Genomic DNA, 18279 nt, shown 5'->3' with positions numbered 1-18279 from the left:
GTCTATGTAATGTGTCTATGTAATGTGTCTATGTAATGTGTCTATGTAATGTATCTATGTAATGTGTCTATGTAATGTATCTATGTAATGTAATCTATGTAATGTAATGTCTATGTAATGTAATGTCTATGTAATGTAATGTCTATGTAATGTATCTATGTAATGTATCTATGTAATGTATCTATGTAATGTATCTATGTAATGTATCTATGTAATGTATCTATGTAATGTATCTATGTAATGTAATCTATGTAATGTAATGTATCTATGTAATGTAATGTATCTATGTAATGTATCTATGTAATGTATCTATGTATCTATGTAATGTAATGTAATGTATCTATGTAATGTATCTATGTAATGTAATGTATCTATGTAATGTAATGTAATGTATCTATGTAATGTAATGTATCTATGTAATGTAATGTATCTAATGTAATGTATCTATGTAATGTATCTATGTAATGTATCTATGTAATGTAATGTCTATGTAATGTAATGTATGTATCTATGTAATGTAATGTATCTATGTAATGTAATGTATCTATGTAATGTATCTATGTAATGTATCTATGTAATGTATCTATGTAATGTAATGTATCTATGTAATGTATCTATGTAATGTAATGTATCTATGTAATGTAATGTATCTATGTAATGTATCTATGTAATGTATCTATGTAATGTAATGTATCTATGTAATGTATCTATGTAATGTAATGTATCTATGTAATGTAATGTGTCTATGTAATGTAATGTGTCTATGTAATGTAATGTATCTATGTAATGTAATGTATCTATGTAATGTATCTATGTAATGTATCTATGTAATGTGTCTATGTAATGTAATGTAATGTATCTATGTAATGTATCTATGTAATGTAATGTAATGTGTCTATGTAATGTAATGTATCTATGTAATGTAATGTAATATCTATGTAATGTAATGTATCTATGTAATGTATCTATGTAATGTATCTATGTAATGTAATGTATCTATGTAATGTATCTATGTAATGTATCTATGTAATGTAATGTGTCTATGTAATGTATCTATGTAATGTAATGTAATGTATCTATGTAATGTATCTATGTAATGTATCTATGTAATGTAATGTATCTATGTAATGTATCTATGTAATGTAATGTATCTATGTAATGTATCTATGTAATGTAATGTATCTATGTAATGTATCTATGTAATGTAATGTATCTATGTAATGTATCTATGTAATGTATCTATGTAATGTATCTATGTAATGTAATGTATCTATGTAATGTATCTATGTAATGTAATGTGTCTATGTAATGTATCTATGTAATGTAATGTGTCTATGTAATGTAATGTGTCTATGTAATGTAATGTATCTATGTAATGTATCTATGTAATGTATGTAATGTATCTATGTAATGTATGTAATGTGTCTAATAATGTATCTATGTAATGTATCTATGTAATGTAATCTATGTAATGTATCTATGTAATGTATCTATGTAATGTATCTATGTAATGTATCTATGTAATGTATCTATGTAATGTATCTATGTAATGTATCTATGTAATGTATCTATGTAATGTATCTATGTAATGTAATGTAATCTATGTAATGTATCTATGTAATGTATCTATGTAATGTATCTATGTAATGTAATGTATCTATGTAATGTATCTATGTAATGTATCTGTAATGTAATGTATCTATGTAATGTATCTATGTAATGTATCTATGTAATGTAATCTATCTATGTAATGTAATGTAATGTATGTATCTATGTAATGTATCTATGTAATGTATCTATGTAATGTAATGTATCTATGTAATGTATCTATGTAATGTAATCTATGTAATGTATCTATGTAATGTGTCTATGTAATGTATCTATGTAATGTAATGTATCTATGTAATGTATCTATGTAATGTATCTATGTAATGTATCTATGTAATGTAATGTATCTATGTAATGTATCTATGTAATGTAATGTATCTATGTAATGTATCTATGTAATGTATCTATGTAATGTATCTATGTAATGTATCTATGTAATGTATCTATGTAATGTAATGTGTCTATGTAATGTATCTATGTAATGTAATGTATCTATGTAATGTAATGTGTCTATGTAATGTGTCTATGTAATGTATCTATGTAATGTATCTATGTAATGTATCTATGTAATGTATCTATGTAATGTATCTATGTAATGTATCTATGTAATGTGTCTATGTAATGTATCTATGTAATGTATCTATGTAATGTATCTATGTAATGTATCTATGTAATGTAATGTATCTATGTAATGTATCTATGTAATGTATCTATGTAATGTATCTATGTAATGTAATGTATCTATGTAATGTATCTATGTAATGTATCTATGTAATGTATCTATGTAATGTATCTATGTAATGTATCTATGTAATGTGTCTATGTAATGTAATGTATCTATGTAATGTATCTATGTAATGTATCTATGTAATGTATCTATGTAATGTATCTATGTAATGTATCTATGTAATGTATCTATGTAATGTAATGTATCTATGTAATGTAATGTATCTATGTAATGTATCTATGTAATGTAATGTATCTATGTAATGTATCTATGTAATGTATCTATGTAATGTATCTATGTAATGTATCTATGTAATGTAATGTATCTATGTAATGTAATGTATCTATGTAATGTAATGTATCTATGTAATGTATCTATGTAATGTATCTATGTAATGTATCTATGTAATGTAATGTATGTCTATGTAATGTAATGTATCTATGTAATGTAATGTATCTATGTAATGTATCTATGTAATGTAATGTAATGTATCTATGTAATGTGTCTATGTAATGTATCTATGTAATGTATCTATGTAATGTATCTATGTAATGTATCTATGTAATGTATCTATGTAATGTATCTATGTAATGTAATGTATCTATGTAATGTATCTATGTAATGTATCTATGTAATGTAATGTATCTATGTAATGTATCTATGTAATGTAATGTATCTATGTAATGTAATGTATCTATGTAATGTATCTATGTAATGTAATGTATCTATGTAATGTATCTATGTAATGTATCTATGTAATGTATCTATGTAATGTATCTATGTAATGTAATGTATCTATGTAATGTAATGTATCTATGTAATGTATCTATGTAATGTAATGTATCTATGTAATGTATCTATGTAATGTAATGTATCTATGTAATGTATCTATGTAATGTAATGTATCTATGTAATGTATCTATGTAATGTAATGTATCTATGTAATGTATCTATGTAATGTAATGTATCTATGTAATGTAATGTGTCTATGTAATGTGTCTATGTAATGTATCTATGTAATGTAATGTATCTATGTAATGTATCTATGTAATGTAATGTATCTATGTAATGTAATGTATCTATGTAATGTAATGTATCTATGTAATGTATCTATGTAATGTATCTATGTAATGTAATGTGTCTATGTAATGTATCTATGTACTGTAATGTATCTATGTAATGTATCTATGTAATGTAATGTATCTATGTAATGTATCTATGTAATGTAATGTATCTATGTAATGTATCTATGTAATGTAATGTATCTATGTAATGTAATGTATCTATGTAATGTAATGTATCTATGTAATGTATCTATGTAATGTATCTATGTAATGTATCTATGTAATGTAATGTATCTATGTAATGTAATGTATCTATGTAATGTAATGTATCTATGTAATGTATCTATGTAATGTAATGTATCTATGTAATGTAATGTGTCTATGTAATGTATCTATGTAATGTAATGTAATGTGTCTATGTAATGTATCTATGTAATGTAATGTGTCTATGTAATGTGTCTATGTAATGTATCTATGTAATGTAATGTATCTATGTAATGTATCTATGTAATGTAATGTGTCTATGTAATGTGTCTATGTAATGTAATGTGTCTATGTAATGTGTCTATGTAATGTAATGTATCTATGTAATGTATCTATGTAATGTATCTATGTAATGTATCTATGTAATGTATCTATGTAATGTAATGTATCTATGTAATGTATCTATGTAATGTAATGTATCTATGTAATGTATCTATGTAATGTAATGTATCTATGTAATGTATCTATGTAATGTATCTATGTAATGTATCTATGTAATGTGTTATGTATCTATTTTAAAAATAAGGACCACGAGCCCAGGCTCTGTCGCAGCCGGCCGCGACCGGGAGGTCCATGGGGCGACACACAATTGGCCTAGCGTCGTCCGGGTTAGAGGGGGTTCGGCCGGCAGGGATATCCTTGTCTCATCGCGCACTAGCGACTCCTGTGGCGGGCCGGGCGCAGTGCATGCTATCCAGGTCGCCAGGTGCATGGTGTTTCCTCCGACACATTGGTGCGGCTGGCTTCCGGGTTGGATGCGCGCTGTGTTAAGAAGCAGTGCGGCTTGGTTGGGTTGTGTTTCGGAGGACGCATGGCTTTCGACCTTCGTCTCTCCCGAGCCCGTACGGGAGTTGTAGCAACGAGACAAGATAGTAACTACTAACAATTGGATACCACGAAATTCGGGAGAAAAGGGGGTAAAAATTGTATTTTATTTTTTATATAAAAAAATAAGGACCACGATGGAAATTATGTCCCCGACTTTATCGTGCAATCCCTGACACTTAAAACAGTATATGTACTGTGTGTATATATGTATTTCTTTAAACTTACAAATAAAATCAATTATTCAATCAGTCCATACTGTGCAGTGACTTGATGGACTGAAAGAGACATAACAAAACACTCAGAAGGTTTAAGACGTTCAGAGATTGTCAGGCCAAGTCTTCCATACTGGGTAAGTCTACAAGGTAGGGGAGGGATGATGTATTTTCTGTTTGTCCAGATTGACAGTCTATTGATCGACAGTCTATTGATCGACAGTTTATTGATTGACAGTCTATTTACTGTAAACCATGATATTGAAGCGCCTGAAGTCGATTTTATTGGTTGTGTGGTGCATCGGCACAGAAACACTATCGGGTGAAAATTTGTTGCAATATATAAAAAATATGACATCAAAATGTTGAAAATCTGATTTCCCCCGAGCTGATCATTGTCTGCAGTCTGCTCTGATCATAGTGTAGGTCTAATCAAACAGGCAGGGAGAGTGAGCTGGTCCGTGGTGGTTGGCGAACCCTCAACCTTCTGGCCCCTTAGCCCTGCATGACATTGATTGTGCCGGAAAAGCATGCTGAAGTGGGCAAAGTCCATATCCGCGTTAATAAACACAGGGTCACAATAGTTCTTGGTATTTGTAGTTTTAAATATTATTCTGAATTAATTCTATGAGTGGGGGAGAGTGTTCAATGCATCCTACAGTACAAGAGGAGGGTCGTGCAAAAATATTTTTTAATTTGGGGGAGGGGGGTGCATTTTGTTTTTGGACACCTTGAGTTGAACTGTCCCTTACATTTTCCCCCGCTCTCTCCTATTGGCTACTATCATGCCTAAAGATTGTGTGTGGGGCGGTCTTACCAATTACCACTCCTACTTAGTTTCTCTGCATGGATGACAGACGATCACCACAGTTCACTGTGAGGAGGATGGCGGAGGAGCTGCACCCAGCCAAGCACTGGTGAGTGGATTTTAATATAATACTGTTTACCAAGTTATTATGGTGAGCTATTCTACAGAGTTATTACAGTGAGCTGTTCTACAGAGTTATTATAGTGAGCTATTCTACAGAGTTATTATAGTGAGCTATTCTAAATAGTTATTATAGTGAGCTATTCTAAAGAGCTATTATAGTGAGCTATTCTAAATAGTTATTATAGTGAGCTATTCTAAATAGTTATTATAGTGAGCTATTCTAATTAGCTATTATAGTGAGCTATTCTAAATAGTTATTATAGTGAGCTATACTAAATAGCTATTATAGTGAGCTATTCTAATTAGCTATTATAGTGAGCTATACTAAATAGCTATTATAGTGAGCTATTCTAATGAGTTATTATAGTGAGCTATACTAAATAGCTATTATAGAAAGCTATTCTACAGAGTTATTATAGTGAGCTATTCTACAGAGTTATTATAGTGAGCTATACTACAGAGTTATTATAGTGAGCTATTCTACAGAGTTATTATAGTGAGCTATACTAAATAGTTATTATAGTGAGCTATTCTACAGAGTTATTATAGTGAGCTATACTACAGAGTTATTATAGTGAGCTATACTACAGAGTTATTATAGTGAGCTATTCTACAGAGTTATTATAGTGAGCTATACTACAGAGTTATTATAGTGAGCTATACTAAATAGTTATTATAGTGAGCTATTCTACAGAGTTATTATAGTGAGCTATACTAAATAGCTATTATAGTGAGCTATTCTACAGAGTTATTATAGTGAGCTATTCTACAGAGTTATTATAGTGAGCTATTCTACAGAGTTATTATAGTGAGCTATACTAAATAGTTATTATAGTGAGCTATTCTACAGAGTTATTATAGTGAGCTATTCTACAGAGTTATTATAGTGAGCTATTCTACAGAGTTATTATAGTGAGCTATTCTACAGAGTTATTATAGTGAGCTATTCTACAGAGTTATTATAGTGAGCTATACTAAATAGTTATTATAGTGAGCTATTCTACAGAGTTATTATAGTGAGCTATTCTACAGAGTTATTATAGTGAGCTGTTCTACAAAGTTATTATAGTGAGCTGTTATTATAGTGAGCTATTCTACAGAGTTATTATAGTGAGCTATTCTACAGAGTTATTATAGTGAGCTATTCTACAGAGTTATTATAGTGAGCTATTCTACAGAGTTATTATAGTGAGCTATTCTACAGAGTTATTATAGTGAGCTATTCTAAAGAGTTCACAAACTTACAGAATGTTTAAGGAATGATAGGATACCTCGTTGAGCAATATGCCTCAATGTTAATGACTCTGATATAAACATGCTGATGTAAAGATTTGTTTAAAAAGCCCCATTAATTGATTTAGTAGGCCCGACTAGAATTCAAACACATAGCCTCATAGCGCATCTACCATTAAATATTTTAGTTCACTAAAATATGTTTTTATTTTGTGATAAAGCTATACATGTAACTTTATTTGTATAAAATGATCTGCCTTGACAAATGGAAATATTCCTTCCTGTGAACTTGGTGCCGCTACGTCACTTGGATCTTTGAAAGTACAGTATTTATTACAGAATGACATAGCTCAGTGGAGATAAGATTATTAAAGCCTGGATATGTCTGTCACTACCAAGACACAAATACACATCCACCAGTCATTGTAGCCAGCCACATAACTTTGTGACATTCAGAATGTTTTTCACACCTGTAGCTAGAAAGAGTCTTATCATTGATTCTATAAAGGGTTTTGTTCCTTGTTACACTGAAATTATGACCCAATCGATAATAGACTACCCTTGTCTTACTATTCAGCCAGAGGGAGAACTTGTTGCACATTGGCTGGCATGTTATTTTAAATTAAACATAGCTAGACTACTGTAGATGAGGGGAGGTTATTGTAAATGTTTGTTATATTTAACATAGCTAGACTACTGTAGATAAGGGGACATTATTGTAGAAGTTTGCTATAAAGCTGTTAGAAGTCTGACTCCGTGATCACTGAACGCCAAGTTCACTGGGTTTATGACATCAGCAGGACCGTTTACGCAATGTTGTGTGTGTGCGCAGGTACAGGTGTATCTCCAGTTGGCTTCCATCTTGGTGCCCCACCTCCCTCTCTCAGCTAAAGGATGCAGAGGACAAAATGCTCAAGGGTAAGAGTGTGTGTGTGTGTATGACTACATCCTCTCTTCTACCCATCATACTTGCACATCTTATCTCCTCTCTCATTTTGCTCTCCCTCCCTGTTCCCCTCCATCTTTCTCCTCCATCCCTCCTTCCATTTCTCTCCTCTCAGCTGTGAAGACCTCATTCTCCAGGCAAGATGTCCCGATATCCAATGGCAACTATGTCTGGACCATAGCCTTCAACGCCAAAGGATATCCCTCACTCCCCCCCCAGCCCCAGTCTAAGCCCCAGCCTCATCCCTCTTCTCCCCAGCCCTCTCTCCAGCGCTGTCCCCGTCCTCCGCTGGTGCTGCTCCATGGGTTTGGGGGTGGTGTGGGTCTGTGGGCTCAGAACCTGGACTCATTGTGTGGCAGTGGAGCCGTGTATGCCCTGGATCTGCTGGGGTTCGGTCGGAGCAGCAGGCCCCTGTTCAGTGTGGACCCCCAGGGGGCAGAGGAGCAGTTCATCGGGGCCCTGGAGGAGTGGAGAGACAGGGTGGGCCTGGAGGAAATGATCTTGCTGGGACACAACCTGGGAGGATACCTGGCTGCTGCTTACACACTTACACACCCACACAGGTCAGCGGGACGAGAGGAGGGGGGTCGTGTGTTTGTGTTCATACTGTGTGTTCATACGTACACTGAGTGTACAAAACATTAGGAACACCTGCTTTTTTCATGATATAGACCAGGGATACTCAACTGCTATTGGAGAAGGTCCAGTGACACAAATCTCCTAGGTGACAAAGGTCCGTATGGACACCTTTTGGTACAGCGTAGTAACAAGCATTGTCGTCTACGACATAGGAAACACGTTGTTATATAAAATGTACATTAAATACAATAAATTAGACTAAGAATTTGTATTAATTACAACTTCTTTCGAATGTAAACATGTGCAAAATTGTATCAACATTGCTGAAGAACAAAAGTGGTCGCATCATTGTCTATGCAAAAAGTGCACTGTGAACCAATGTACATGGCGGCAGGTAGACTAGTGGTTAGAGCGTTGGACTAGTAACCAAAAAGGTTGCAAGATCGAATCCCCGAGCTGACAAGGTAAAAATCTGTCGTTCTGCCCCTGAACAAGGCAGAAAAAACAAAAACCGCACCAGACTCAACAATGAACACCTGCACCATTGTCTCAGATTTGATCTCACACCATTTGTGCCAATGTTCAAATCATTGGCAGGAGACCGAATAATGTAATTTCTCATTGATGCAAGGGCAAGGCCCAATGTTCCCAGGCCGTCATTGAAAATAAGAATTTGTTCTTAACTGACTTGCCTAGTTAAATAAAGGTAAAATAACATAGGCTTTCAAAAATATTTATTTATTTAAATGAAACAAAGTGCATGTTTCTGGAGAACAAAGGAGAGTTGAAGAAAAATTATAATCAGAACGTCACTCTGTGCAGCCATGCAGTATTCATGTAGAAGTCACCATGGGCCATGCAGTATTCATGTAGAAGTCACTGTGGGCCATGCAGTATTCATGTAGAAGTCATGCAGTATTCATGTAGAAGTCACCGTGGGCCATGCAGTATTCATGTAGAAGTCACTGTGGGCCATGCAGTATTCATGTAGAAGTCACTGTGGGCCATGCAGTATTCATGTAGAAGTAACCGTGGGCCATGCAGTATTCATGTAGAAGTCACTCTGGGCAATTCAGTATTCATGTAGAAGTCACTGTGGGCCATGCAGTATTCATGTAGAAGTCACTCTGGGCCATGCAGTATTCATGTAGAAGTCACTCTGGGCCACACAGTATTCATGTAGAAGTCACTGTGGGCCATGCAGTATTCATGTAGAAGTCACTGTGGGCAATGCAGTATTCATGTAGAAGTCACCGTGGGCCATGCAGTATTCATGTAAGAATGCAGTCATGTAGAAGTCTCTGGGCCATGCAGTATTCATGTAGAAGTCACTCTGGGCCATGCAGTATTCATATAGAAGTCACCGTGGGCCATGCAGTATCATGTGGAAGTCACCGTGGGCCATGCAGTATTCATATAGCAGTCACCGTGGGCCATGCAGTATTCATGTAGAAGTCACTCTGGGCCATGCGGTATTCATGTAGAAGTCACCGTGGGCCATGCAGTATTCATGTAGAAGTCACTGTGGGCCATGCAGTATTCATGTAGAAGTTACCGCGGGCCATGCAGTATTCATGTAGAAGTCACTGTGGGCCATGCAGTATTGATGTAGAAGTCACTGTGGGCCATCAGTTGTAACAGTATAACTTTAGACCGCCCCCTTGCCCATACCCGGGCGCGAACCAGGGACCCTCTGCACACATCAACAACAGTCACCCACGAAGCATCGTTACCCATCGCTCCACAAAAGCCGCGGCCCTTGCAGAGCAAGAGGAACTACTACTTCAAGGTCTCAGAGCAAGTGACATCACCGATTGAAACACAATTTAGCGCGCACCACTGCTAACTAGCTAGCCGTTTCACATCCGTTACACAGTATTCATGTAGAAGTCACTGTGGGCCTTGCCCTTGCATCAATGAGAAATTACATTGTTCTGTCTCCTGCCAATGATTTGAACATTGGCACAAATGGTGTGAGAGCAACCCTGAGACAATGGTGCAGGTGTTCATTGGTGAGCCTGGTGCGGTTTTTGTTTTTAAGAAAGTTAATTGTGGAGAAGGCCGATTCACAGCTGTATGTGGAGCCAATGAAGTGCCAATTTCATGAGAACGAGGACTTCAGCTGCAGGCACCATCTTTCCCCAGGAAGTGACAGGGTCACAGTCACCAGCCTGCTCCTTCAAAGACATGTTTTCTTGCAGTTCAAACAACTCCATCTGCTGTGATGTAACATCTACCCATCTGAAGATCTGTTTTGCTTCTTCTGACAACTTTGTCACATTTTGTGACTATGAAGAGGTTCTGGATGAGCAGCAGCAGTTCTCTTCCAACAGCAATTTTGTCCGGTCCGGATTGACCCTTCTCTGGGTCCGGACGTGGACCGCGGTCCGCCAGTTGAGTTTGGCTGACATAGACTGACCAGGTAAATCCAGGTGAACGCTATGATCCCTTATGGATATCACTTATTAAATCGACTTCAATCAGTGTAGATGAAGGGCAGGAGACAGGTTAAAGAAGGATTTTTAAGCCTTGAGACATTTGAGACGGATGGTTTATGTGTGCCATTCAGGGGGTAAATGGGCAAGACACTGTTTAAATGCCATTGAATGGGGTATGGTAGTAGGTGCCATGAGCACTGGTTTGGGTCAAGAACTCAACCCTGCTGGGTTTTTCACACTCAACAGTTTTCTGTGTGTATCAAGAATGATCCACCACCCAAAGGACATCCAGCCAACTTGACACAACTGTGGGAAGCATTTCAATCAACGTGGGTCAGCATCCCTGTGAAACGCTTTGGGACACTTTGTAGAGTCCACGCCCTAACAACTTGAGGCTGTTCTGAGGTCAAAAGGGGCGGGTTGCAACTCAATATTAGGAAGGTGTTCTTAATGTTTTGTACACTCAGTGTATGTGTTCACACTGTGTCTGTTTACAGGGTGAAACACCTGATCCTGGTGGAGCCATGGGGGTTCCCGGCCCGCCCAGAGAGCATGGATCAGGAGAAGTCTATCCCAGTGTGGATCAGAGCTATGGGGGTCGTCATGAGTCCCTTCAACCTCCTGGCTACACTAAGACTGGCCGGACCACTGGGTAAGATATAAACACTGACTGGCTGAACCACTGGGTAAGATATAAACACTGACTGGCTGAACCACTGGGTAAGATATAAACACTGACTGGCTGAACCACTGGGTAAGATATAAACACTGACTGGCTGGACCACTGGGTAAGATATAAACACTGACTGGCTGGACCACTGGGTAAGATATAAACACTGACTGGCTGAACCACTGGGTAAGATATAAACACTGACTGGCTGAACCACTGGGTAAGATATAAACACTGACTGGCTGGACCACTGGGTAAGATATAAACACTGACTGGCTGGACCACTGGGTAAGATATAAACACTGACTGGCTGGACCACTGGGTAAGATATAAACACTGACTGGCTGAACCACTGGGTAAGATATAAACACTGACTGGCTGGACCACTGGGTAAGATATAAACACTGACTGGCTGGACCACTGGGTAAGATATAAACACTGACTAGCTGGACCACTGGGTAAGATATAAACACTGACTGGCTGGACCACTGGGTAAGATATAAACACTGACTGGCTGAACCACTGGGTAAGATATACACACTAAGACTGGATATACAGTGCCTTCGGAAAGTATTCAGACCCCTTGACTTTTTCCACATTTTGTTACATTACAGCCTTGTTCTAAAATTGATTATTTAAAAAAAACAAATCCTCAGCAATCTAAGCACACATAATTGACAAAGCAAACACAGGTTTTTAGAAATGTTTGCAAATGTATGAAAAATAAAAAACAGACCTATTCAAACTCTTTGCCATGAGACTGTAAATTGAGCTCAGGTACATCCTGTTTCCATTGATCATCCTTTAGATTTATCTTTGGTATATTCAATTGATTGGACATGATTTGGAATGGCACACACCGGTCCCACAGCTCACAGTGTATGTCAGAGCAAAAACCAAGCCACGAGGTCGAAGGAATTGTCTGTAGAGCTCTGAGACAGGATTGTGTTAAGGCACAGATCTGGGGAAGGGTACCAAAGAATGTCTGCAGCATTGACAGTCCCCAAGAACACAGTGGACTCCATCATTCTTAAATGGAAGAAGTTTGGTTCCACCAAGACTCATCCTAGATCTGGCCGGACTTGAGCAATCGGGGAGAAGGGCCTTCGTCATGGAGGTGAACAAGAACCCAATGGTCCCTCTGACAGAGCTCTAGAGTTTCTCTGTGGAGATGGGAGAACCTTCCAGAAGGACAATCATCTCTGCAGCACTCCATCAATCAGGCCCTTATGTTTGAGTGGCCAGACGGAAGCCGACGGAAGCCACTCCTCAGTAAAAAGCACCTGACAGCCCACTTGGAGTTTGCCAAAATGCACCTAAAGGACTCTCAGACCATGAGAAACAAGATTCTCTGGTCTGATGAAACCAAGATTGAACTCTTTGGCCTGAATGACAAGCGCCACGTCTGGAGGAAAATTGGCACCATCTCTACGGTGAAGCATGATGGTGGCCGCATCATGCTGTGGGGATGTTTTTCAGCGTCAGGGACTGGAAGACTATTCAGGATCATGGTAAAGATGAACTGAGCAAAGTACAGAGAGATCCTTGATGAAAACCTGCTCCAGAGCGCTCAGGACCTGACTGGGGCGAAGGTTCACCTTCCAACAGGACAACGACCCTAAGTACATAGTCAAGACAACACAGGAGTGGCTTTGGGACAAGTCTCTAAATGTCCTTGAGTGGCCCAGCCAGAGCCCGGACTTGAACCCGATCGAGCATCTCTGGAGAGACCTGAAAATAGCTGTGCAACAACGCTCCCCATCCAACTTCACAGAGCTTGAGAGGATCTGCAGAGAAGAATGGGAGAAATACAGGTTTGCCAAGCTTGTAGCGTCATACCCAAGAAGACTCGATGCTGTAATTGCTGCTAAAGCTGCTACAACAAAGTACTGACTAAAGGGTCTGAATACTTACATTCGAAGTCAGAAGTTTACATACACTTAGGTTGGAGTCATTTAAACTCGTTTTTCAACCACTCCACAAATTTATTGTTAACAAACTATAGTTTGCATGACACAAGTAATTTTTCCAGCAATTGTTTACTGACAGATTATTTCACTTATAATTACTGTATCACAATTCCAGCGGGTCAGAAGTTTACATACACTAAGTTGACTGTGCTTTTAAACAGCTTGGAAAATTCCAGAAAATGATGTCATGGCTTTAGAAGCTTCTGATAGGCTAATTGACATCATGAGTCAATTGGAGGTGTACCTGTGGATGTATTTCAAGGCCTACCTTCAAACTCAGTAGCTCTTTGATTGACATCATGGGAAAATCAAAAGAAATCAGCCAAGACCTCAGAAAAAGAATTGTAGACTTCCACAAGTCTGGTTCATCCTTGGGAGCAACTTCCAAACACCTTAAGGTACCACGTTCATCTGTACAAACAATACTACACAAGTATAAACACCATGGGACCACGCAGCCGTCATAACGCTCAGGAAGGAGACGCGTTCTGTCTCCTAGAGATGAACGTACTTTGGTGCGAGAAGTGCAAATCAATCCCAGAACAACAGCAAAGGACCCTGTGAAGATGCTGGAGGAAACAGGTACAAAAGTATCTACTGTATATCCACAGTAAAACGAGTCCTTTATCAACATAACTTGACAGGCCGCTCAGCAAGGAAGAAGCTACTGCTCCAAAACCGCCATAAAAAAGCCAGACTACAGTTTGCAACTGCACATGGGGACAAAGATCGTACTTTTTGGAGAAATGTCCTCTGGTCTGATGAAACAAAAATACAACTGTTTGTCCATAATGACCATCGTTATGTTTGGAGGAAAAAGGGGGTGGCTTGAAAGCCTAAGAACACCATCCCAACCGTGAAGCATGGGGATGGCAGCATCATGTTGTGGGGGTGCTTTGCTGCAGGAGGGACTGGTGCACTTCACAAAATAGATGGCTTCATGAGGAAGGAATATTATGTGGATATATTGAAGCAACATCTTAAGACATCAGTCTGGAAGTTAAAGCTTGGTCACAAATGGATCTTCCAAATGGACAATGACCCCAAGTGTACTTCCAAAGTTGTGGCTAAATGGCTTAAGGACAACAAAGTCAAGGTATTGGAGTGGCCATCACAAAGCCCTGACCTCAATCTTATAGAAAATGTGTTTGCAGAACTGAAAAAGCATGTGTGCAAGGAGGCCTACAAAACCTGACTCAGTTACACCAGCTCTGTCAGGAGGAATGGGCCAAAATTCACCCAACTTATTGTGGGAAGCTTGTGGAAGGCTACCCAAAACGTTTGACCCAAGTTAAACAATTTAAAGGCAATTCTACCAAATACTAATTGAGTGTATGTAAACTTCTGACCCACTGGGCATGTGATGAAAGAAATAAAGTTGAAATAAATGATTCTCTCTACTATTATTCTGATATTTCACATTCTTCAAATAAAGTGGTGATCCTAGCTGACCTAAGACAAGGAATTTTTACTAGGATTAAATGTCAGGAATTGTGAAATACTGAGTTGAAATGTATTTGGCTAAGGTGTATGTAAACTTCTGAATTCAACTGTATGTAAATGTGATATTTCCGTTTTATATTTTTTTATGTTTCAAAAAAACGTTTTTTGCTTTGTCATTATAGGGTATTGTGTGTAGATTGATGAGGCAAAAAAAGCATTTAATCAATTGTAGAATAAGACTATAACATAACAAAATGTGGAAAAAGTCAAGGAGTCTGAATACTTTCCTAAAGCACTGTATAAACTAAGACTGGCTGGACCACTGGGTACGATATAGAGTCAAAAGTTTATGGCACACTACTACTAGTACTCGTTCAAAGGTTTTTCTTCATTTGGACTATTTTCTACATTGTAGAATAATAGTTAAGACATCAAAACTATGAAATAACACATGTGGAATCATGTAGTAACCAAAAAAGTGTTAAACAAATCTCAATATACTATATGTTTTAGATTCTTCAATGTAGCCACCCTTTGCCTTGATGACAGCTTTGAACACTTGGCACTCTTGGCATTCTCTCAACCATCTTCACCTGGAATGCTTTTCCAACAGTCTTGAAGGAGTTCCCACATATGCTGAGCACTTGTTGGCTGCTTTTCCTTCACTCTGCAGTCCAACTCATCCCAAACTATCTCAATTGGGTTGAGGTCGGGTGATTGTGGAGGTTAGGCCATCCGACGCAGCACTCCATCACTCTCCTTCTTGGTCAAATATCAAATCAAATCAAATGTATTTATATAGCCCTTCGTACATCAGCTGATATCTCAAAGTCCTGTACAGAAACCCAGCCTAAAACCCCAAACCGCAAGCAATGCAGGTGTAGAAGCACGGTGGCTCGGAAAAACACCCTAGAAAGGCCAAAACCTAGGAAGATATCTAGAGAGGAACCAGGCTATGAGGGGTGGCCAGTCCTCTTCTGGCTGTCCCGGGTAGAGATTATAACAGAACATGGCCAAGATGCTCAAATGTTCATAAATGACCAGCATGGTCAAATAATAATAATCACAGTAGTTGTCGAGGGAGCAGCAAGTCAGCACCTCAGGAGTTAATGTCAGTAGCCGATCATTAAGAGTATCTCTACTACTTCTGCTGTCTCTAGAGATTTGAAAACAGCAGGTCTGGGACAGGTAGCACGTCCCGTGAACAGGTCAGGATTCCATAGCCGCAGGCAGAACAGTTGAAACTGGAGCAGCAGCACGGCCAGGTGGACTGGGGACAGCAAGGAGTCATCATGCCAGGTAGTCCTGAGGCATGGTCCTAGGGCTTAGGTCCTCCGAGAGAGAGAGAGCCCTTACACACCCTGGAGGTGTGTTAGATCATTGTCCTGTTGAAAAATAAATGATAGTCCCACTAAGCGCAAACCAGACGGGATGGCATATCGCTGCACAATGCTGTGGTAGCCATGCTGGTTAAGTGTTTCTTGAATTCTAAATAAATCACTGACAGTGTCACCAGCAAATCATCTCCACACCATCACACCTCCTCTTCCATGTTTCACGGTGAGAACCACACATGCGGAGATCATCCGTTCACCTACTCTGCGTCTCAGAAACACACAGCGGGTGGAACCAAAAATCTCAAATTTGGACTCATCAGACCAAAGAACAGATTTCCACCGGTCTAATGTCCATGTTTCTTGGCCCAAGCAAGTCTCTTCTTATTATTGGTGTCTTTCAGTAGTGGTTTCTTAGCAGTAATCGACCATGAACGCCTGATTCACACAGTCTCCTCTGAACAGTTGATGTTGAGATGTGTCTGTTACTTGAACTCTGTGAAGCATTTATTTGGGCTTCAATTTCTGAGGCTGATAACTCTAATGAACTTATCCTCTGCAGGAGAGGTAACTCTGGGCCTTCCTTTCCTGTGGCGGTCCTCATGAGAGCCACTTTCTTCATAGCTCTTGATGGTTTTTGCGACTGCACTTGAAGAAACATTCAAAGTTCTTGACATTTTCCAGATTGACTGATCTTCATGTCTTAAAGTAATGATGGACTGTCGTTTCTCTTTGCTTATTTGAGCTATTCTTTCCATAATATGGACTTGGTCTTATACCAAATAGGGCTATCTTCTGTATACCACCCTTAACTTTTAAAACTTCTTATGGCTGGGGGCAGTATTGAGTAGCTTGGATTAATAAGGGGCCCAGAGTTGCCCAGAGTAAACTGCCTGCTACTTTGTCCCAGTTGCTAATATATGCATATTATTCATATTTGGATAGAAAACACTCTGAAGTTTCTAAAACAGTTTGAATGATGTCTGTGAGTAAAACATAACTCATGGCAAAAAATCCAACCAGGAAGTGGGAAATCTGAGGTTTGTAGTTTTTCAACTCAGCCCCAATTGAAGAAACAGTGGGATGTTGGTAATGTTGCACTTCCTACGGCTTCCACTAGATGTCAACAGTCTTTAGAACCTTGTTTGATGCTTCTCCTGTGAAGTGGGGGCGAATGAGAAGGGAATGAGTCAGAGGTCTGTCAGAATGCTTTGAGCTCGTGACGCTCGTTCACGTGAGAGGTAGCTCTAGTTCCATTGCTTTTCTGAAGACAAAGGAATTCTCCGGTTGGAACATTATTGAAGATTTATGTTAAAAACATCCTAAAGATTGATTCTATACATCGTTTGACATGTTTCTACGGACTGTAACAGAACTTTTTGACATTTCGTCTGCAACTAGTGAACACGCTTCGTGAGGTTGGATTTGTTTTTCAAAACGCGTTAACAAAAGTAGCTAACAAATCAAACATTTATTGTGGAACTGGGATTCCTGGGAGTGCATTCTGATGAAGATCATAAAAGGTAAGTGAATATTTATAATATTTATAATGTTATTTCTGACTTCTGTTGACTGCACAATATGGCAGATATCTTTTTGGATTGTTGGGTCTCTGAGCGCCGTACTCAGATTATTGCATGTTTTTCTTTTTCTGTAAAGCTGTTTTGAAATCTGACACAGCTGTTGCATTAAGGAGAAGTGTATCTATAATTCCATGCATAACACTTGTATTTTTATCAACATTTATAATGAGTATTTCTGTAAATTGATGTGGCTCTCTGCAAAATCACTGGATGTTTTTGGAACTACTGAACACAACGTGCCAATGTATACTGAGATTTTTTAAATATAAATATGAACTTTATCAAACAAAACATACATGTATTGTGTAACATGAAGTCCTATGAGTGTCATCTGATGAAGATCATCAAAGGTTAGTGATTAATTCTATCTCTATTTCTGATTTTTGTGACTCCACTCTTTGGCTGGAAACATGGCTGTGTTTTTCTGTGACTTGGCTCTGACCCTAACA

At 38.0% G+C, this 18279-nt stretch overlaps 1 protein-coding gene across 1 annotated transcript in view; it reads left to right on the top strand.

Annotated features, from left to right (window-relative positions):
- The first annotated feature begins 5538 nt into the window (after nt 1–5538).
- LOC112236708 (1-acylglycerol-3-phosphate O-acyltransferase ABHD5-like) overlaps nt 5539–18279 on the top strand; it is a 25153-nt gene continuing 12412 nt past the window's right edge. The window contains exons 1-4 of the mRNA XM_042310375.1: nt 5539–5620; nt 7700–7785; nt 7929–8376; nt 11328–11482. Coding sequence (XP_042166309.1) covers nt 5550–5620; nt 7700–7785; nt 7929–8376; nt 11328–11482 — 760 coding nt within the window. The 5' untranslated portion in view covers nt 5539–5549. The remainder of the gene's footprint in view (nt 5621–7699; nt 7786–7928; nt 8377–11327; nt 11483–18279) is intronic.

The sequence above is a fragment of the Oncorhynchus tshawytscha genome, linkage group LG31, assembly GCF_018296145.1.
Source record: "Oncorhynchus tshawytscha isolate Ot180627B linkage group LG31, Otsh_v2.0, whole genome shotgun sequence".
In the NCBI taxonomy this organism is placed as follows: Eukaryota; Metazoa; Chordata; class Actinopteri; order Salmoniformes; family Salmonidae; genus Oncorhynchus; species Oncorhynchus tshawytscha.
Note: the sequence above shows the minus strand (reverse complement) of the source record. Positions and strands in the feature narration are given on the sequence as shown.